This window comes from Cyprinodon tularosa, unplaced genomic scaffold (genome assembly GCF_016077235.1).
Source record: "Cyprinodon tularosa strain WSP-4 unplaced genomic scaffold, ASM1607723v1 ctg337, whole genome shotgun sequence".
Lineage (NCBI taxonomy): Eukaryota > Metazoa > Chordata > Actinopteri > Cyprinodontiformes > Cyprinodontidae > Cyprinodon > Cyprinodon tularosa.
Window position 1 is genome coordinate 59,119 of NW_024039049.1, and position 21,593 is coordinate 80,711.

The window sequence follows — 21,593 nt, forward strand, 5'->3', positions numbered from 1 at the left end:
TAATTATTATTAATGTTTCTTTCTCTTCTATTAATGTTTTTATTGGGTTGCTCGGTGGTGCAGTGGATATCACTGCTGCCTTGCAGCAAGAAGGTTCTGGGTTTGATTCCCGGTCTTATTGCATGGAGTTAGCATGTTCTCCCTGAACACGTGTGGGTTCTCTCCGGGTACTCCAGCTTCCTCCCACAGTCCAAAAACCTGACTGTTAGGTTAATTGGCTTCTCTAGATCCTCCTTAGGTGTCCTTATGGACCGGCGGCCTTTCCAGGGTCGACCCCGTAGACGGCTGGAGATACCAGCCCCCCTCGCCACCCCGCTCAGGATAAGCGTGACAGAAAATGAATGGATGGATGTTTTCTTTTTCTGATTTAGAGGGGACAAAAAAAGGATGTTTAAATGCAGCTAAATGGCACCTTTTTTATCAAGAATCGAGACATAAATTAATCAGGAAATCTCCTTTCCTCGTGTTTGTCTCCATAAAATAAGTCCAAACGCTGCAAAGCGCCGCCGCCGCTGAAACGGGGCCTGTAGTCTGGAGCACTGGAGGGACTCCCTCCCTCCCTCCCTCCCGTCCACTCTCTCCCCCCTCACAAAGAGGGCACTGTGCAGCTCTGTTTATAACCAAGCAGTCCCTGCACTGCAATTTAGGAGGCGTGCAGCTCAGGAAATTGCTGGCCTCTGCTGAGGCATGCTTTCACTGAGGGAACGGGATTCATCAGCCAAGTAATTGGCGGGTAACTTTTTTAAATACCTTGTTGGTAATTACCTTATAAACAAAATAACACATGGCTAAAGCTGGGGCTGTTTTGATGGGATGAGCAGCGACGTTAGTCATATTGGACAATTAGCTGCCTGTTACGATAAATACACCTAGCATTAGCTTAGAAACGTGATGTCAGAGGGTTTCATGTTGGGTGGCAGCGTTCGTGAGGGGTTGACTTTTTTTTTCATACTGCGGTGGAATTTGAGGACTTGCCTGTTTGCATGAAACCGTGGTCAGATATCAGCGTTATTGGAGTAATGGCGTCTGTGTTTTCAGAGCAAACAACCGGATCAGCGGGATCTCAGAGGAGCGGCTCCGGTCCTTCTCCTCCCTGCAAACACTCGACTTCAGCAACAACAAAATAGTGGAAATAAAGATGGACTCCTTCCCCGCTCTGCCTCTCAGGAACTTGTGAGTTTTTTTTTTTTGTTTTGTAAATGTAATGCATATTAGAATGTATGCTAAGCTAGCTCCTGTTCATCCGTTTAGGTTCCTCTGCAACAACCGTATCTCGTCACTGGAGTTGGGCTGGGCCGCCAACCTGGCCGGGACTCTGCAGGTCCTAGAACTCAGCCATAACCGGATCTCCAGTATCCCAGCTCGGCTCTTCCAGCTGCCCAACCTGCAGCATCTGTAAGCTCCTTCTTCTTACAGACTGTTTGCAGGACGTTTGCCCCTCTAAACAAAGAGGGTTTTTTAAATTTTTTGTTTTTTCCCAGGGATTTGTGCAGAAACCAGATCCGTCGGGTGGAGGGCCTGACCTTCCAGGACCTACCTACTCTGCGCTCCTTAAAGTTGCAGAGGAACCGCCTCTCTGGGCTGATGGACGGAGCCTTCTTTGGCCTCAGCAACATGGAAGTCCTGTAAGTTCTCTCTGGGCTGATTTCCTTTAGACGTGATTTCATAAAGCGAACCCTGACCTGTGTTCGGCTACAGGCAGCTCGGCTTTAACAACCTGACGGAGGTGAGCAAAGGGTGGCTGTATGGGCTGGAGGCTTTGCAGCAGCTCCACCTGGAACACAACGCCATCAGCAGGATCCAGCCGGACACCTGGAGGTGCTGCCAGAAGCTCAGCAAGCTGTGAGTCCGCATCCATCGAGCATTTATTCCTGATAGGCTCAGAAAATCAAATCTTCCACATTAAAAAACCACGAATTTCACAGAAACGTTTCAACCAGTGGCGGCTGGTGGAGTTTTCTCCTGAGAGGGGGGGGGGCTATTAATTTAAGATAGGTGTATACTAAGTTATCATTTTTATATGTTGATATATTGACGCGGTATTGATCTATTTTACTAACAAAATCGCACAAGAATTTGCAAAATATCACGAGAGTTTGTAACAGAACGATGAAATTTCACGAGATTTTGAAAGTAAAATAGATCGATACCGCGTTTTAAAAATCTATTTGATATCAGCATATGAAAATATATTTCAGTTTATTATTTTTCAAAGTGTCAGAAATGGATAACAAAACTGCTATTTTCAATGACTACTTATTTTTGTCCAGCTTTAACATCGGTATCGATATCGGTTATCGGCTACATGAGTTTTAAAATATCGGCATATCGGATATCGGCCAAAATCACAATATCGTGCATCCCTAACCCAAACGTTTAATAGTTATGGCTCATATTTAGTGAGACAAACTGACAGAAAGCGGTTTTTAATGTGAATTGATTTAAAGAAAGTTTCAAACTTTTTCAGAAACCAGAATGATTGTTGCTGTATTTTCATTCTGCCTTTATAGACTTATTTTTACACTCACTGCTGTTTGGGAGTGTTAACTTTAAAAATGTGACAGACTTTCCTCCATAAGATGAATAAAAAAAGTATAGACGTTTTCACTATAAAGCACGGCAGTAGAAGCATGAGACTGTGGTGCAGCTGGGTGTTAAAGCATATTTAAACGTTGAGGCTTCCGATCCGTTCTGATCTTTCTCACTGTTTTCCTGGCCTGCAGCGACCTGTCCTCCAACCACCTGTCCAGGCTGGAAGAGTCCAGCTTCGATGGCCTCAGCCTGCTGGACCAGCTCCACGTCGGAAACAACCGTGTGAGCTTCATCGCCGGCGGAGCTTTCCGCGGCCTCCCCAACCTGCAGATGCTGTAAGCTTCTTTACGTTTACCTTAAGTGTGTTTTTATGAGACGCAGCTACAGACCGCCAGCCCTCGTATGCTAGCCGAGCCGTGCTGCTAACTCATCCTTATGCTGGAGGGGAAATATTCTGCTAGATTTGCTTTGGGGTTGTGAAGTAGATTATAATCCTCACCGCCACCATCCTTTCACTGCTCAGATTGCTGTCTCACCACCCACCCGACCCCCCCTTCCCACAGAAAAGCTAATTTCGCGGTGGAGGCTAACTAGAACCAAATGTGAGCGGTGCTGCTGAGGTCACCGTAGGGCAGGTGTGCTTCTAGGTGCACATGTATCGCTTCAGACACCCCCCCCAATACACAGTGACATGAAAGCGCACACTCACACCCTTCCTCCATCTCAATCAGCCATGGCCAAGCATGCTGAGGAGCAAAGCAACTGTTTGAAGCCCATAAATCAGCCAGCCGATCAAAGGAGGCAGGGTTTTTTTTCTGTGAAATTGTCGGCTCTTTAGTAAACTTGATGAGTTTTTTTTTTTTTCTGTAAATATTGGGAAGGTTTACAATTTGAGTTTTCTTAAAAAAAACAAAAAAAAAACATTTCAGAGCCTGGTTAGTTCATGTGGCTAAACTGTTGGTGTACGGAGTGAATTTTGTTGCTTCATTATTGAGCTGATATTGAAACACTGGGTGACTTAGGCTACGTTCACACTGCAGGCCTTAATGCTCAATTCCGATTTTTTTGTGAATTCTGATTTTTTTGCGTGTCCGTTCACACTTCCAAGTATTTGCGACTTGTATGTGATCTACTGTGTGAACTGAAAGCGTTCAACCGAAGTGTCCCGCATGCGCACTCGAGGACGCGATGACGTCACTTGTAGCAAGCGTCCTCAGTGTTTGAGGAAGTAAACATGACTCGTAACACCGCAGCGTATATTGCGTTCTTTAAGTTCTTCTCCAACAGGAGCAGGCACATTACGAACGAAATCTTTTTAAGAAGATCAAAAAGAAAGAGAGCCAGATTTCTTGCAATGGCGTTTTGTGGGGCAGTACTAGCAACGTCCGTACAGAGAAGCGTGTGGGTGCGGAGTCGAAGCCAAGTATCAATGACGTGTAGGTCGGATGAATGCGACCTGGCCGTACAGACACAGGTCGCATTTGAAAAGATCAGATACGTATCGGATTCAGGACCACATATCCAAGTGGCCTGGGTCGCATTTGAAAAAATCAGATCTGTGTCGTTCAGACTGTCATAAAAAGATCAGACACAGGTCGCATTTGAAAAGATCAGATACGTATCGGATTCAGGACCACATATCCAAGTGGCCTGGGTCGCATTTGAAAAAATCAGATCTGTGTCGTTCAGACTGTCATAAAAAGATCAGATACAGGTCACATATGGGCAAAAAAATCAGAATTGGGTCACTTCAGGCTGCAGTGTGAACGTAGCCTAAGAGGCCATTTTCAAAAAAAACTACCGTATTTTCTGAACTATAAGCCGCTACTTTTTTCCCCCGTTTTGTGCCGTGCGGCTTATAAGAAGGTACGGCTTTTCTGTGGATGTTACATAACCGCCAGAGCGGGAAGTTCAAGTTGGAAATGAAGAATAAGGGGCTAATTTTCATTTAGCACAACGATATGCTAGCAGCGGGAACGACGAGAACAAATTCTCTCATTTTGACATTATTTGCCACATAAAAGCTGCTGAACCGATGAAGAGACTGTGTTCATCGCCTGCAGAGCTGAAATAAAAAGCTGATGAAGCTCCATCTCTCAGTAGAAGCTGTTACTGCTGCTAGCTAACAGGCTAACGGGAGCTAGCATTCTTCTTTGTCCCTACTCCAGGGGCTAAATGTAGAGCTCCCCCTACAGGTTTGGTGGGAGACAGTTCAGTAGATATCAGCAGCTTATAGCCCAGTGCGACTTATAATATGTACGTTTTTTGTTTGTTTTTGGTTTTTTGGGGGGCGTGGCTTATACTGTGATGTGCTCTATAGTCTGGAAAATACGGTACATTTTTTAAAATAACAAATCGGTATTGGAAATACGATAGAAACATTTAACATATTATGCCAAGGTACAGCAAAGTCATTTTAAAGTATTTTGCTAAATTCAGTTCAATTCTATTCAGTTTATTTCTATAGCTCCAATTCACATCATGTCATCTCAGGTCACTTTCCAGTTCACCAGATCATCCAGTCAGATTGATTCAAAGTTTTCTATCTAAGGAAAACCAGCTGATTGCGTCTACTCATTGACTCTTCAGCAATTCCTCACACTAAGCATGCTTGTAGCGACAGTGGGGAGGAAAAACTAAATTTGAAAAAAAAAAGTAACACTTCTGTAACGAAATGTAATGAAAGTTCCAAAACAACAAACAATTAACATAAGATCTCTCACTTCAAACAGTTTAAGTAATTACCTGATTTGTAATAATCAAATGAATTTAAGTTGTCTCACAGAAACCTGACGGCAGAAATATACGACAGCAACTCCCTTCAGCTATTTACATTATCATATGCCCAGAAATTCTGGGCAGGGGGGGAGTAGTAGCAGCATTTTTTTTAAATATAGTTTGATTACGGTAGTCCAATGCCGGTTAATATTTACAACTCTTTTGAACATTCAACCTGTAGTTTCCCACATCCAAATTTTAAAGCAGCAAAATCTCTTTTGTTAGTAATTTTAGATCATCTATCAGGTCTTTACCTTCTGATTTAGTGTCGAATAATAACAAGTTTGTTATAGTAGGAGATTTTAAAATTCATGCTGAATTTGAAGGTGATAGCTTAAATGCAGCCTCTAATGCTATCTTAGACTCGATTAGGTTTTTTTCAAAATGTCCGTAGTCTTACGCGTTCTTATCTTCATACTTTGGACCTTTTGCTGACATATGGTATTTATGTTGAAGAAATAACAATATTTCTTCACAACTCTGCCATGTTGTACACAGATAAAAGCACATAATCCCTTCATTGTCAGCGATTAGTTCTGTCGATGCCATTGAGTGAGATTTACAAGCTTCTTTTGTTGTGTTTCGTTTTCGCACAACCCAAAAATTCGGTTGCTAACTTAAAAGCGCCATGTTGACCAGAAAGGGGTTTCCCTTTTAAGGCACCACTTTGAGTAAAAACTTAATGTGTAGACATTTCCTTTGCACTCATGAATACACTTTTATTTGCAAGCTCAGTTGCTTTAAAGTTGGGTTTTTTATTTTACTTAAAGGGATCTCCAGAATAATGAAATCTCCTGGACCATTGAAGACATGAATGGACCGTTTTCTGCACTCGAAAAGATGAAAACACTGTGAGTTTATTATATTAAATTGCAATAATAAAGCTCAAAACAAACTTGTTAACTGATCCAGCCTGTTTTCCAGATTCCTGCAGGGGAACCAGATTCGCTCGGTGACCAAAAAATCCTTCTCAGGCCTGGATGAGCTGCAGCATCTGTGAGTCGGCTTCCCGTTTCATTGATTGTTTTGTAGAGTCTGAGCTCCAAACAAAGCGTACTGAATCATAGACGGGTTCCTGCTTGAACCGTGCATCCAGACTGTTCTCTGTTCCTTTGCTTTGATGTGGAGTCAGGAAAGAAATGCTGCCATTAGCATCTTTACATGTGAGGCAGATATATCGATCTCAAAGCGAGACGAGGTGGAGAGAACTCGGTCTGTTTATGACTCTCTCAGAGCTACATTTGATTCCAATTAGTGCCGATGCCAGAGCTCAAAGCAGCTCGGAGTCTGGCCTCTTTTCATTACCGCAGCCATCCATTGCCAGGACCTTTATTGGTTTTTTTTTGTTATGTTTTTTCACTTTTTATTAACTATTTAAATCATCTGCAAAAAAAAAACTCTTAATCAGAGCTGATGCCTTTTTTTCTTTGTCTCCACGTAGAGATCTGAGCAATAATGGCATCATGTCCATCCAAGCAAACGCCTTCTCCCAGATGAAGAACCTTCAGCAGCTGTAAGTGTCGAGTTTCAACAGAGCTTCGTTGTTTTTTTATTTGCCCAGCACACCAGGTCTAATTCATTATGGTGTGCTGGGAAAGTCGGCACCACACGCTGGTGACTTCATCGTTCAGGCCTATGCCAAACTTTACTCTGTATGGAGTGAATTCTTTTCCGTTATTGTCGCTAAGAACATTGGATAAATTAAAACGGAAGAAAATGCCATCCAGGGAAGAGAAATTTGCTCTTAGATTGTTTTTTGTTTTTGGATTATTTTCGAGTGTTATTTTGTGAAAAACTTATTTTCCTTTTTTCCGGATTTTAGATTTTAAGTTTCATTTTTCCAGATTGAGTATCATGGATTTTCCAGATCATATTATCTTCCGAATACGCACTTCTTCCTGCATGGATGTTAGCATCGTTTTATTGGTCAAAGTGTGCATCAAGAGCATCTTTTACCCTTAACATAATGGCTAAAAAAGATCGGCTTTATTAGCCAGTGGGTAGGGAGCCACATTTTTTTAACGGGTCGACCCATGTTTGCAAAATGCGCGTTAGCCCGAGGCTTTAGATTTTTCAGCTTGAGGTGAAGAGAATATGATCTGGGACACTCAATACAAAAAGGATGCAATGTCTAAACCGTAATATGAATTACAGAAATCATAAAAAAAAAAATAGAATCTATTAAAAAAGAAATGTGAAAAGGAAAAAATTTGAAAAAGTAAAATCTGAGAAAACCGCGAAGCTTCTTTTACAAAAGTTTTCTATATCCGATGAGTTCAAATTGCGATTTATTAAACATAAGCTTAGCTTGCAACAATATTGAAACAAAATCAACTCCATACCTGTGCCTTTTCCATCATGTAGCAATTTTAATGACATCTTTTTTTTCTGAATGCATTCATCCATGCAGCAGAAAAGAAAATCTATTTTCTCTGCCTGACTTTAGATCAGACATATTTTTCTCTTTTCAAGGTCAGAATCGATACATTATAGCAAAAGTCTGATCTTTAACTAAAGGAGAGATAGGTTGTCTTTTCTTATTTATACTGAAATATCTTGATTCAGCTGCTTATAGGAAACAGTCTCCTTCTTAACTGTTGGATTAATGAAGCATGTGAGTAAATTCATGCATTTTGTTGCTGTTTTCTCCTCCTCGTAGGCACCTGAATACCTCCAGCCTCCTTTGCGACTGCCAGCTGAAGTGGCTTCCCATCTGGGTGGCAGAGCAAACCTTCCTGCCCTCCATCAATGCCAGCTGCGCCCACCCACAGATGCTGAAGGGCAGGACTGTGTTCTCTGTGCGCCAGGAGGAGTTTGTGTGCGGTGAGCGTTTTTTATTCAGCTGGAGGTCCTGACTTAGCATTAATAGCTCAGAAATAGCCGTTTAGTTTGGATCGGATTGGGTAGAACTCTGGAGAGAATTTTGTTCCTTTATTTTTGCATGCAAAGTTTTGTAAACGGAGATTTAAAATAGATGTGATCCTTTTAAGAGTAACCTTGCTGATTTCTCAAATTTAGTTTTTTATGCAGTTTTCAATTATTTTTAAAGTAGTTTTTATTGTTAAAAATGCATCCTCTTGAAATTTCATTTTATGGATCAAATTATTTTCACTCCATAGGACCAATAAGAATATTTCTGCTAACGTCCAATGGAAAGAAGTGAAGTGATGTGGAAAACATGATTTGAAAAGAAGGATAAATTCATGAAAGTTTATCTGAAAAAGAGAAATCTAAAACGTGTAAAAATTAAATCTGTGTCAGAAAAATTATATGAGAAATGAATTAGACAAAAAAATATAATCTTAGAAAACAGACAAGTTGCTCTCAAAACCTTTTCAATTTAAACATTTTCAAAGTTTTATTTCTGGATTACATTTTCTATTTTTATTTGCATGGATTCTTTGCTTGCAACAATAACGGCACAAAAATCACTCCATAGTTTTGTTTCCAATTTCTTTAATGATTTGAGTTAGAAATATGTAACGAAATGATTTCCCTTCTGCATCCAGATGACTTCCCAAAACCCAAGATTACGGTGCAGCCGGAGACGCAGTCGGCTCTCAAAGGAACCAACGTGACGTTCGTCTGTTCTGCCGCAAGCTCCAGTGACTCCCCCATGAACTTTTCCTGGAAGAAAGACAACGAGGTCCTGAACGACGCAGAGATCCACAGCCAGGCGCACCTCCGGGCGCAGGGCGATGCGGGAAGTGAGACGGAAGTGACGGAGTACACCACCACCCTGCAGCTGCGGAACGTGGACTTCTCTGACGAGGGGAGGTACCAGTGCGTCATCTCCAACCACTTCGGCTCGTCGTATTCCACCAAGGCCCGGCTCACCGTCAACAGTAAGCCTGAGATAGAATGACGGTTACCTGTGTCTCTGGTATGGAGTGACTTTTTATTCCGTTATTGTTGCAAACAAAGAACATATATTAAACATGGACATTTTTTAAAATGCAATCCAGAAATTAAAATTTCTATTTGTAATTCTTTCATTTGATTTTATTTCACTAACTTTTTTGTTTTTGCAGAATTTTAAAGTTCAAAAAAACTTACAAATTTTATATTTTCCTTTTTTTTTTTTTTTTTTTTTTTTTTTTTTTACAAATTTCAGTTTATCAGATTGCGTTTTACAGATTGCATTCTTTTCAGATTCTTAAAAAACATAAAACGCAAATCAAAATAATGCAATAGTAATACTGTATCTGAAGAATAAATAATAATAAAAAATAAATAAATAATTATAAATATTTATATATTTATAAATATTTATAAATAAATAATCTGTTAATAAATATTACTGAAGAGAGAAAGATTGAAAAAATACTAATTGTCAACATTTTTTGGAAGAAATAACAAAATAAGGTAAAAATACATGTGAACGAAAAAAAAGAAAATAAAAATACAGCTAAGTTACTCTCCAAGCCTTTTTTAAATTAAATTGTTTTCAAATTTTTAATTTTGGATTCAAAATTTTGTTGTTTTTAAATATCGATTTTCAAACATGTTTTTCGCTTGCAAAAATAATGGAATAAATTTCATTCCATACTCCCTCTTCTGTTTTTTTTAGTACTTCCCTCTTTCTTGAAAACGCCAATGGACCTGACGGTGCGGGCGGGGATGATGGCGCGGCTGGAATGTGCCGCCACCGGTCACCCTTCACCTCAGATCGCCTGGCAGAAAGACGGAGGCACCGACTTCCCCGCCGCCCGCGAGCGCCGCATGCACGTCATGCCGGAGGACGACGTTTTTTTCATCGTGGGGGTCAAAACGGAGGACATCGGCGTTTACAGCTGCACCGCTCAGAACACAGCAGGAGCCATTTCTGCCAACGCGACTCTCACGGTTCTCGGTGAGAAAGTTTGCTCACGTTTGGAGCCGACATTTTCCGTCTAGAGATTCTTTCATCGTTTAACCCGTTCCTGTATTTTTTGCAGAAACCCCCCATTTCTTGCGGCCACTCCTCGATCGCACCGTGGTTAAAGGCGAGACGGCCGTCCTCCAGTGCATCGCCGGTGGCAGCCCTCCTCCCAGGCTGAACTGGACCAAAGACGACAGCCCCCTGCTGGTAACCGAGCGCCACTTCTTCGCCGCTGCCAACCAGCTCCTCATCGTGGTCGACGCTGCAGAGGCGGACGCGGGGAAGTACACTTGCGAGATGTCCAACGTCCTGGGAACGGAGAGAGGCGACGTCCGCCTGGCGGTCCTTCCGAACCCTAACTGTGACTCGGCGGCGCAGGGCGGCGTTGGGCTGGTCATGGGCGGGGGACTGGGAGCGGCTGACGATGGGTGGGCCACAGTGGGAGTGGTCATCATAGCGGTGGTCTGCTGTGTAGTTGGAACCTCCTTGGTCTGGGTGGTCATCATCTACCACACCCGCCGGCGGAACGAGGACTGCAGCGTCACCAATACGGGTCAGTGGACGCCTGGTTGTAGGATCGTCCAGGCATCCGAACTCTGACTCATTCGTTTCTTTGTGCTTTTAGACGAGACCAACCTGCCTGCGGACATTCCCAGCTACCTGTCCTCCCAGGGGACTCTGGCTGACCGACAGGACGCCTACATCCCGTCCGAAAGTGGCAGCAGCCATCAGTACCTGGCGTCGTCCTACAGCGGCTTCTACCTTCAAGCCAAAGACATGAACGGTACAACGCTGGCCTTTCCTTCTTCCATTCAGCTCTATTCAGTTTATTTCTATAGCTCCAATTCACATCATGTCATCTCAGGTCACTTTATACTCACTTAATTAAAAGAGAGAGCATAGATAGAATGATGAAAAAGGGGTCCCTATGTCCTCCAGCAGTCTAAGTCTATAGCAGCAGAACTATAGAGATAGCTCAGGATAACCTGAGCCACTCTAACTATAAGCTTTATCAAAAAGGAAAAACTGATTGAAATCCTAACCGGGCACCATGTCTTAACCTTGGTAGGTCTTTGCCAGCTGGACACAGGAAGTGAAGCCGACATGCAGGCGGCCATCGATCCGTTGCTTTGCCATTACCAAGGTCCGATCGGCTCGCTGCTCTGTCAGGACGGCATCTACCCCAGCGAGCCGTCTGACGGCTTCCCAGGTTGGTGAAATTCTTCATCCCGTCCCGGTTCAATCGTCTTAGAGGAGGAAGTGATGTCACATCTGCCCGTTTCCCCCTCAGGTTTTCCCGCCTACCAGAAGCCGGTCTCCATGGAGTCCTACAGCGGCAGCCTGACTAAACCCAAAAAGAGGGAGTACTCGCCGTTCGAGCATTTGGACCTCTGCTCCTCCTCCCTCGGGCTGCAGCATCCGGACAGCGGCTCGAGTCCAGGCTCCCCGTCTGAACAGGGACACCCGCAGCCGTCGCTTGATGAGGCGGAACCCGTTGATTGTGGAAAACCTCCGAACTGCGTTTCTACCAGCAACACTTTCATGGGTAAGTTGTTCAGGCCGCTGGCTTTTCATCACAATGACCTCTGCTTCGGTCTAACGTCTAAACCTGTCCTGTAGGAACATTTGGGAAAGCTCCTTGGACTCCGAACAAGGATGTTTACGTCCCGCCATCCGTCACGCATCATGGATTAACTCTTCATGAGAATCTGTACTCTGCTCTGGACGTCGACTCGGACCTGGAACACAAGGACTCGTCAGAACAAGGCAGCAGCGTCTATGAGCAGCCTTTTGACAGCTGCAGGACCGATCATTTCCCACAAACGAGGACGAGCTCCTAGCCGGTCGGCCGTCCTGTTTTTCACGAGGAGAACCAAAGAGAACGTAAAAAAAACCGGAACCTTTCTACCTCACTGAATGGAAACCTTGGCAATAAAGGATGTCTGAAACGTGCAACAATGAATGTAAAGGACAGCTTCGTGCAAAATAGCTGCGGTTATTTTGCTGATGATGACATAAATGAATATTTACATGTTTATATAAAGTTTATTATATTTTGTAAATTGTTTATAAACAGATTTGATTATTTTTGCTTACTTGTTTTTGTACAGATACTTTGCAGCCAAGCATCTTCCATTTATGTGCGCTTTGATTAAAGCAGTGTTTTGCACATATGTTAACAATAAAAAAAAATGTGCTGGTAATAATCCTAACTGTGCTTCTTTTAATCCCTGTTTAGATTTGATCTGTTTCAGATTGGGATTAACAAGATTACCGTTATCCCAGAACAGCACAGACCAACAGTAGTGTCAGTTTTAAATCTGGTTTTAATCAAACCTGTTCAGTTAAAACAGTTTAATTCAGTCATAAGCAGTGTTGGGTAAGTTACTTGTTACAGTTACAAGTTACCTTGTTTAAAATATAATTGTAGTGTAACTTTGTCGATTACTTTTAAAAACGAATGTAACTTAGTTACTAGGGGTGCGCGATATTGGGATTTTGGCCGATATCCGATATGCCGATATTTAAAAACTCATGTAGCCGATAACTGATATCGATACCGATGTTAAAGCTGGACAAAAATAAGTAGTCATTGAAAATAGCAGTTTTGGTATCCATTTCTGACACTTTGAAAAATATTATACTTAAATAGATTTTTAAAAACGCGGTATCGGTCTATTTTACTTCCAAAATCTCGTGAAATTTCATCGTTCTGTTACAAACTCTCGTGATATTTTGCAAATTCTTGTGAGATTTTGTTAGTAAAATAGATCGATACCGCGTCAATATATCAACATATAAAAATATGGCAACATTTGGTGAATTTTCGGGGGATTTCGTAGCATAACGATGACATATAGCAATATTTCATTAGTAAAAGAGATTGATATGGTGTTTTTAAATGGCAATATATCAGCATATGAAGATATTGGGATATTTTAATGGATCAATATTTTTTCCCTCGTCTTTAGAAGTTTTTAAGTCTGTAAAAAAGAAGTTTTTGAGGAAGAAGAAGAAGTAGTATTTATTTATTTTTTTTAGACTTTAGAAACTCAGAAGCTGATCAAATATCGGGTTAAATATCGGTCGGTCGGCCGATGTCCGATATTCAGTTTTAAGGCCGATACCGATAGGGGGCCGATTATATCGTGCATCCCCACTAATTACTTTTGATTACTTTAAGGTTTTAATGAGTATTGACCCATGTTCAACATTTAATTTTTGAGAACTGAATGTGAACCTTAAAAAAGCACTAAGCTGAGAGTTAGAGAGTATCGTATCCGGATACAACATTTTAGTATCAATACTTTTTTAACTATCGATACTTTTGAGAACCCTAGTCTGAAATGTAGGACATGTCCGGGAAAAAGAGGACATCTGGTCACCCTACAGTTGGGTAGGCTAGGCTAGGCTAGGTCATAGACATCGATAAACGTTTGTCATGTATGTAAGAATTATCCTGCCATAATGCAAGAGCACATAATTCCAATTTGAGAAAAGAATTTCATCTTCTTGCACTCAAAACTTATAATGCTCACACTCCAAACATGCGCTCTCTCTCAAATATTTTCTCTTCTCTCTCAAATCTTTGTTTCTTCTCTCAGATTTAATGCTTCTTGCACAGATATTTTCTCCTCTCGCTTGCCTCCTTCTTTTGCTCGAGTCTCAGATACGCTCGCAAACCCGTAGGCTCTGCTTGCGGATTTTTTTTGCTCTCTCTCAGATTGGATCGGATCGTCGCCTAGCAACCTTTCCAGCCAATAGAACGACAGCCTCAGAAAGGGTGCGCTTGTCTATTAAACCGAAGCCAAGAGTAACGAGTAACGTTTGTTTTAAAAATGCAAGGAATAGAAAGAACAGATATTTGTGTGAAAATGTAATGAAGTCAGAAGTAGGAAGAAAAATAAGTAATGGAATAAAGTATAGATGCCTTAAGAGTGTACTTAAGTACAGTAATGAAGTATTTGTACTTTGTTACTTGACACTTCTGCCTAATGAACAGGTCCACCTCTTGGTATTGGGGAGTCATTGAGTTCTCATGAAACAAAGATGGTTCCTAAAATCTGCAAGTTTCCTAAGCAGGTTCTCGTACTCTTACATTATTCCCAGGGTGTCCTTTCCAAAATGGAGTCAATATAATGCTAAAGGTTCTCAGTCATCCGGGTCATAGTCATTCCAAAAACATTGATAAACACAGAAGCACTGAGCAGGAGGTACTTCAGGTAGGAAAGTAAAACAAAAAAATCGTACAAAAGAATCTGTAGGTCAGGTGCACTTTCTGCAGGAACCAAAAATAAAAAGCTCCGTTCATCTGTGTTTCCGATTAGAAAGATCCATGCAAATAAATAGTACTTTGAGAGTACTACTGGAAAGTTTAAAGGGAATGGTTACGATAATTTAAGCTGGAGCATTGATAGTGGTTCAATTCAGGAAACAATGGAAGAGAATAAACAATGAGCCATGTGTCCTTTCTATAGAAAGAAATACAAAGAAACTGCAAGGTTCATGGAAGCTTTAGCTGTAGTGGTGGCGTCTTCCCAGAAAGAGACACGGTTAAAGTCAGAGGCACTGGGCGGGGAGTACTTTCATTAGAAAAGACACCGATTATACAAATGTTACTATAGGAGCAGAACCTCAGTCTGTTCTAGAGCGGGAATGCCCAAAATGGTTCCTGGAGGATCGCTGTCCTGCAGGTTTGAGAGGTTCTCCTGCTTCAGCACAGCTGATTTTAATTGATAGCTGATTAACGGGCTATTAAACTGCAATAATGAGAATCAGCTGTGCTGAAGCTAGAAAACCTCTAAACCTGCAGGACTTCCACACTAAAGCAGAACAAAAACCTATTTTCTTTTATAGGCTAATAACCTTTAACTGGTCAGATAAACATAGAGCAAAACAGAACGACTGTGTTTGAAGGGACTGGTTAACGGAAAATGAGAGAATTCTTAGTGGGAGAAAATATGGAGGAGAATAAAAACCAGACCAAGTGTCCTTTCTATTAGAACAAAAGAAAACACTTCAAAGTTAGTGGAAGTTTTATCTCTATCAGTCTTTGCTTTTTTTATAAAGAGACAGTTATACTCAGATGGATTCAGCAAACTCTCCTTTCTATCAGAAAGAAAAAGGTTTATTATCAGTCGTTTTAATGATTGGTGCAAAGTTTTCTATCTTAGGAAAACCAGTTGATTACATCGACTCATTGACTCTTCAGCAATCCCTCACATTAAGCATGCTTGTAGCAACAGTGGAGAGGAAAAACTCCCTTTGAACAGGAAGCAGAACCAGATTCAGTGTCCAGTGCCCCGTCCAGGAAACACACAGCCAGGCAGACGAGCTCCAAACCAGCTCCCATGTCAGAGGATGAAGAGAGCACATCCAGTTAGTCACAGTCAGAGAAACAGGACTACACTGGAAAATGGAGTGAAAAGGGGTCCCTATGTCCTCCAGCAGTCTAAGCCTATAGCAGCATAACTATAGAGATAGGATAACCTGAGCCACTCTAACTATAAGCTCAAAAAGGAAAGTTTTAAGCCTAGCCTTAAAAGTAGACAGGGTGTCTGCCTCACGGACTAAAACTGGTAGTTGGTTCCACAGGAGAGGAGCCTGAGAACTAAAAGATCTGCCTCCCATTCTACTTTTAGAAATTCTAGGAACCACTAGTAAACCTGCAGATTGAGAGCGAAGTGCTCTGTTAGGAACATAAGGAACAATCAGATCTCTGATATCAGATGGAGCTTGGCCATTTAAGGCTTTATATGATATAAATTCTATTCTGGATTTAACAGGAAGCCAATGAAGAGAAGCCAGGATAGGAGAGATATGATCTCTCTTTTTCATTTTCATCAGAACTCTGGCTGCAGCATTTTGGATCAGCTGAAGGCTTTTAACTACAGTTTGTGGACTTCCTGATAGTAAAGAATTACAATAGTCCAGCCTTGAAGTAACAAATGCATGGACTAGTTTCTCAGCATCACCCCTGGACAGGAGATTTCTCATGTTTGCAATATTCCTCAGATGAAAGAAGGAAATTCTAGAAACCATCCAGGTTTTTATGTCTTCAGACATGCCTGTAATCTATGTAATGGGTTAGCTTCATCTGGATTATAGACAGATATAGTTGGGTATCATCAGCATAGAGATAAAGTGAAGCAGAATGATGAAAAGTGGTCCCTATGCCCTCCAGCAGTCTAAGCCTATAGCAGCATAAGAGTATAATTAGTAAAACTTATTATGAAAAAGGATTTATTTTAAAAAATACAGTCAAGTTACTCTCCATTTTTTTCTCTGGGAGAGTAAATTTTTCAAAGTTTAATTTATGGATTTTTTTTACAAAACACGTTCTTTGCTTCCAACAATTGTGAAACAAAACTCCATAAAAAACTTTTCTAGATGAAATCTTGTTTTTTAAGTAAGGAATGTCCACTTTTTCAGCTGCTCGGCATGGCCATCATCCCAGAAGGGAAACAGGTATTTAAATAGAATTTTTGGAGGCTACCAACCAGCAAATTAGTTCTTCTAACTACCGTTATTTATGGTTCTATTAATAAAGGTGGCTGCGATTAAACACAGCTTAGAATCATTACGTATAATTTCAGGTAATGCCACTAATTGCTGTTGGAACATGGTGGTATAATGTACCTTAGCCCAGGCTATGTTTGCTGTGTGACTCATTCCTCTCCCTGTTGCACCCCCCCCCCCCCCCCCACCGCTCTCGCCTGGTGGATTGTTGTTTCAGGCCTCCCCCCCCTTTTCAGCATGAGGGCAAAAACGGTGTGCTTTGTGCAAAGGGCCTAGCTGTTGAAACTTGCACTTGGAACATGTCTTGCGGCTTCAAGTCTTCCACAGTGGAGCTGTGTTTACGAAAACGGCTAAATTCACTATGGCGGTGCCAGCAGCTTGGAGGGGGAGGGGATTTAACCAGACCATCTATTACAGTTACTTTGGTGTTAAGAGAAACAAAAAGGTTTGCTTTCATTTTATTTTTCAGCAATCTCTTCTGGCTGAGTAATGTTAAGGTACACCTCCTCAGCATGCTGCTGGCTGAGTGGTTTGTGTGCCTTTGGTCTGTTTTAAAGGAACGAGGGGTGGGGAGGGCGTTGGAAGTCCTGCCAATTCTTCGAGGAGGCCGCCATTAAGACAAGATGGTTCAGCCACACACATCCAAACACCTGGAGAACAGCTGCCGTGCAGCGACTGAAGCAACAATCAAGGTCCGGTCCATTTTTTCCGTCTTATCTCGGTACCAACAATCATGAACTCCAACGACCAGCAGGGATTTCAGAGAGATAAATGATCAACTCAGAGGATTCTAATTACACTCCTTGTTTAAGGCATTGTGGTGGTATTTACAAGAGCTGCACATTGTTTTGAGATGAATTTTCTAAAAAAGAACATTGTGTGAGGTCAACAATGGACTATGAACAAGGAGATGTAAGTAAAACAGATGTCAGAGCAGAAGAGCAAGGGCTGGGAGATGAGGAAAGCTATGCAACATGCATCATCAGTGCAACAAAACACCTTTTGATCATGGCCTTTGGATTTGTTTTTTATACAGTTAAATCGTCTAAACAGTGAGAACGTAACATAAAGGTACAAAGGACTGCTCCAAAGGCTGGTATCGGGTTCTAAAGAGTAGTGGATGAAATATTTCACTCACATTTTCATCAAACGCATTCTTTCCTTGATGGAAACTAAATGGGATCAAAACAAAACGTCAAAAAGAAAGAGTAAAATGAGGAAAAAATGTTGGAGGAAGAGTAAATCCTTAAATATTAAAGCTCGGTCCGAATATCTGAAACAGTCAGCACACTGAAGCCACAATGAGGCCGCGGACTCCATGATATGTGCTATAAAATAGTGCTGGCAGTAAAGAACATAGATATTATCTATGTAGATGTCTCCTTGGACGGGGTCTGCCTATGATGCGGATGAGTCAAAGCGTCCGCCATGTTGAATGTGGCAAATCTGCTGTTAGAATCAGACACTAAAACAGCATCAGAGGGACTTTAATCCCAGAATATACTTTATATTCATAATTTGTTGATTTTTGTACTTGTACAGAATAACTTTGACTATTCTGGAAACGTTTTAATTCTCATATAACATTTTCTCCTAATATTACTAGGGATGCACGATATTGGGATTTTGGCCGATATCCGATATGCCGATATTTTAAAACTCATGTAGCCGATAACCGATATCGATACTGATGTTAAAGCTGGACAAAAATAAGTAGTCATTGAAAATAGCAGTTTTGTTATCCATTTCTGACACTTTGAAAAATAATATACTCAAATATATTTTCATACGCTGATATCAAATAGATTTTTAAAGTGAGATTTTGTTAGTAAAATAGATCAACATATAAAAATATGGCAACATTTGGTGAATTTTCGGGGGATTTCGTAGCATAACGATGACATATAGCAATATTTCATTAGTAAAAGAGATTGATATGGTGTTTTTAAATGGCAATATATCAGCATATGAAGATATTGGGATATTTTAATGTATCAATATTTTTTCCCTCGTCTTTAGAAGTTTTTAAATCTGTAAAAAATAAGTTTTTGAGGAAGAAGAAGAAGTATTACTTTTGTTACTTTACTGTTGCGTTTTAGTTTGATTTCTGATATCTTTTGGGCATTTAATTTTGTGTGCATTTTGAAAACTTTAAAACGCAGTTTAAATTTCTTTATTCCTATCATGATGTTGTCTGTTGGACAGTAGGTTTGAAAATAGTTTGCACTTTATGGTTCAGGTTGTGACTGTCCTTGTGCTGTGAGCAGAGATGGGAAGTAATAAAGTACAAATACTTCGTTACTGTACTCAAGTAGATTTTTCTGATATTTTTACTTTACTACTTATTTTTATGGCGACTTTTTACTTCTACTCCTTACATTTTTACACAAATATCTGTACTTTCTACTCCTTACATTTTAGAAAATTGTCTCGTTACTTTAGTTTTGAATCATTTCAATGGAGTTACCGTTATTATTTTTCACGTCATCAATACCAAATTCAATCTAATTGGATGGGAATCTACGTTGCATTTGACGCACCGCTACAAGATGAATCGACAGATTCGGCGGTATTCATTGGCGGCAAATCATTGCAGCTTGGTGGCGGTGGCGTTAGCATAGTAGCATGGACGACGAGATGATTGTAAATGAACACAACGGAGATCTAGTCCTATTGGCAGACATCCATTTAAAATGTAGGCAACGGCATGAAAAAAGTGGTTTCTACTTTTACTTTTATACTTTAAGTAAATTTACAAGCCTGTACTTTGTTACTTTTACTTGAGTAAAGAAGTTTAATCAGTACTTCCACTTTTACCAGAGTATTTTTTAACACAAGTATCTGTACTTTTACTCAAGTACGGAAAGTGAGTACTTTTGCCATCTCTGACTGTGAGGAAGTATGTTCCTTAGCCCAGATGATCTTTTGCAGTGTGGATGTCACTGAAATACGCCTTGCAATCGATTAAAACACCTTGTGCTCAATTCCATTCATGACTCATCCTTTTTTTGCATTAAATAACTCAAAGTAACTAAGCAACTTTTACTCAAATTACATTTTAAATGAAGTAATTTTGTACTTTTACTTGAGTAAATTTTGAGATGGGTAATTTTACTTTTACTCTGAGTAGAATTTAGGCAAAGTAAAGATACTTTTACTCAGTTACAATTTTTTAGTACTCTTTCCACCTCTGGTTATGACAAACACCAGATACAGCACTGGGACTTGATCAACAGCCGATACCGCACCGTGACGTCACTAACCAGTAGGTGGCAGTAGTGTTCTTTGACAAACATGGATGCCTCCAGTAAAGCACATTCACATGAAAATTACTCTGAATTAAAAACACTGACTATTTATTCAACAGTATGTTCATATTTCGTATTTAAAGAACTCTCAGAGGTTTGAATTCTGAATATGAGCGGACTTTTCATTAGATAAAACTGCTTGGATCAGTATTGATTACATGTGTGCACTTTTGGCAGAATTCTGACTTTATATTTTAAGTTTTTCTATATTAAATTATTTCCCTCATCATTACAAAAAAGAAAAAAAAAATCAGATATACGGATTTCATGGTAAGTGTTGTTCAGTAGGTCTGGTTGGGTGGAGACAAACTCTCTAACATGTCCTTCTCCACTCAAAGGCGAGGTTTTACACTTCACTAAGCTCTGCATGTTACAATTAGGCAGGCGGCTGTAATTCCCCCCCTAACAATGGTTTATTTACTCCGTTTAGGAAAGTCTCTGAAATTGCTGCAACTATAAAACCATTTGTGGCATAAGAAGTGACTGTGGCACTGAAGCGTTTCCACTTCTGAAGGATGTTTTCGTCTTGAGTCTGTCGCTCTGTGATTTCTGTGCACTTCTGGCTCGGGGGCAGGATCATTTCCCCCCGCTTTGATTCTGTGTCCAGCCAAATGAGACAGGAAGTGAACCATTCTTGCAAACCGGTAATGACCGACAGAGCTACGGGTCTCAGGTCGCTCTAATCTCCTTGGTCTTGGGACGATGAGCCCAATGCCTTTACCGTGCCCCAGCCTTATGTCCCTGCCAGACACTCTGAATTTTGAAGCTAATTTGCTTTCATTATTGCCAGATGTGCTGACATACAGACAGATGTTTATTGTCATCACAGTTAGAAACAGCTCTCTGCTCTCTGTACTGAAGCAGAGGAAATCTCCTGAGATGTTAGACTTCCCAGTATCAAGAATTACCTTCAAATGTTGGAGCGTATCAGATGGCTGATAAAAGTAATTATGTGTAAACCCTGAGCTGGAGAGATCCCACGGCCGTATAACACGCTCACATCAGCGGCCATCTTTGTGATTCCCAGCATGGATTCCATGAAACCCCCATCAGACCAGTTCTTTTGAGTCTCCCATCCAGGCGCAGGCTCCTTCTGTGATTGAAAGCATACACAAGAGCCTTGCATCTTGCAGATGTTGCCATAAATCAAGCGTTTGGCTTTGCTCTTGCAACTGGCTGCCTGACAAATGTTCCACAATAACTGCAGGCCCCCCCACCCCACCCTTCCAGTAAAAGAGGGAGAAAAAAAGAAAGGGAAAAAAGCATTGGTATTTCTGCTTGTAACTCTTTCAGGACTATTGTAAAATCTCTGCCGTGTCAGCACAGGTGGAAACCTGACGGCTCATAAAACAGCAGAAAAAAAAAAGCCCTCCCACTCTGGTTTCTACTGAGGAACAATATATTAGCCTCTGTTGTCCCACCCAGCGCTCCGCTGAGACTAATTCTATGTAAATCTGAAGAGTTAAATCAGTCGTCGTTAAAGCTGACACCCCCCGAAAGGAGAAAAAAGGCCCAGCCTATAACAGGCCAGACTCAGACTAAGCTATGAATCAGACTCTCTGGAGCAATGAGGAAAGATTGTATCTGCAGGCGAC

At 41.0% G+C, this 21,593-nt stretch overlaps 1 protein-coding gene across 1 annotated transcript in view; it reads left to right on the forward strand.

Annotated features, from left to right (window-relative positions):
• lrig3 (leucine-rich repeats and immunoglobulin-like domains 3) overlaps positions 1 to 12,381 on the forward strand; it is a 29,315-nt gene extending 16,934 nt beyond the window's left edge. Inside the window, exons 4-19 of the mRNA XM_038294240.1 lie at positions 1,039 to 1,173; positions 1,252 to 1,395; positions 1,482 to 1,625; positions 1,699 to 1,842; positions 2,724 to 2,867; positions 6,081 to 6,161; positions 6,235 to 6,306; positions 6,752 to 6,823; positions 7,970 to 8,133; positions 8,820 to 9,155; positions 9,881 to 10,162; positions 10,248 to 10,724; positions 10,797 to 10,955; positions 11,241 to 11,381; positions 11,463 to 11,717; positions 11,792 to 12,381. Of these exons, the coding sequence (XP_038150168.1) occupies positions 1,039 to 1,173; positions 1,252 to 1,395; positions 1,482 to 1,625; positions 1,699 to 1,842; positions 2,724 to 2,867; positions 6,081 to 6,161; positions 6,235 to 6,306; positions 6,752 to 6,823; positions 7,970 to 8,133; positions 8,820 to 9,155; positions 9,881 to 10,162; positions 10,248 to 10,724; positions 10,797 to 10,955; positions 11,241 to 11,381; positions 11,463 to 11,717; positions 11,792 to 12,012 (2,971 nt within the window). The 3' untranslated portion in view covers positions 12,013 to 12,381. The remainder of the gene's footprint in view (positions 1 to 1,038; positions 1,174 to 1,251; positions 1,396 to 1,481; positions 1,626 to 1,698; positions 1,843 to 2,723; positions 2,868 to 6,080; positions 6,162 to 6,234; positions 6,307 to 6,751; positions 6,824 to 7,969; positions 8,134 to 8,819; positions 9,156 to 9,880; positions 10,163 to 10,247; positions 10,725 to 10,796; positions 10,956 to 11,240; positions 11,382 to 11,462; positions 11,718 to 11,791) is intronic.
• Positions 12,382 to 21,593: the final 9,212 nt, after the last annotated feature.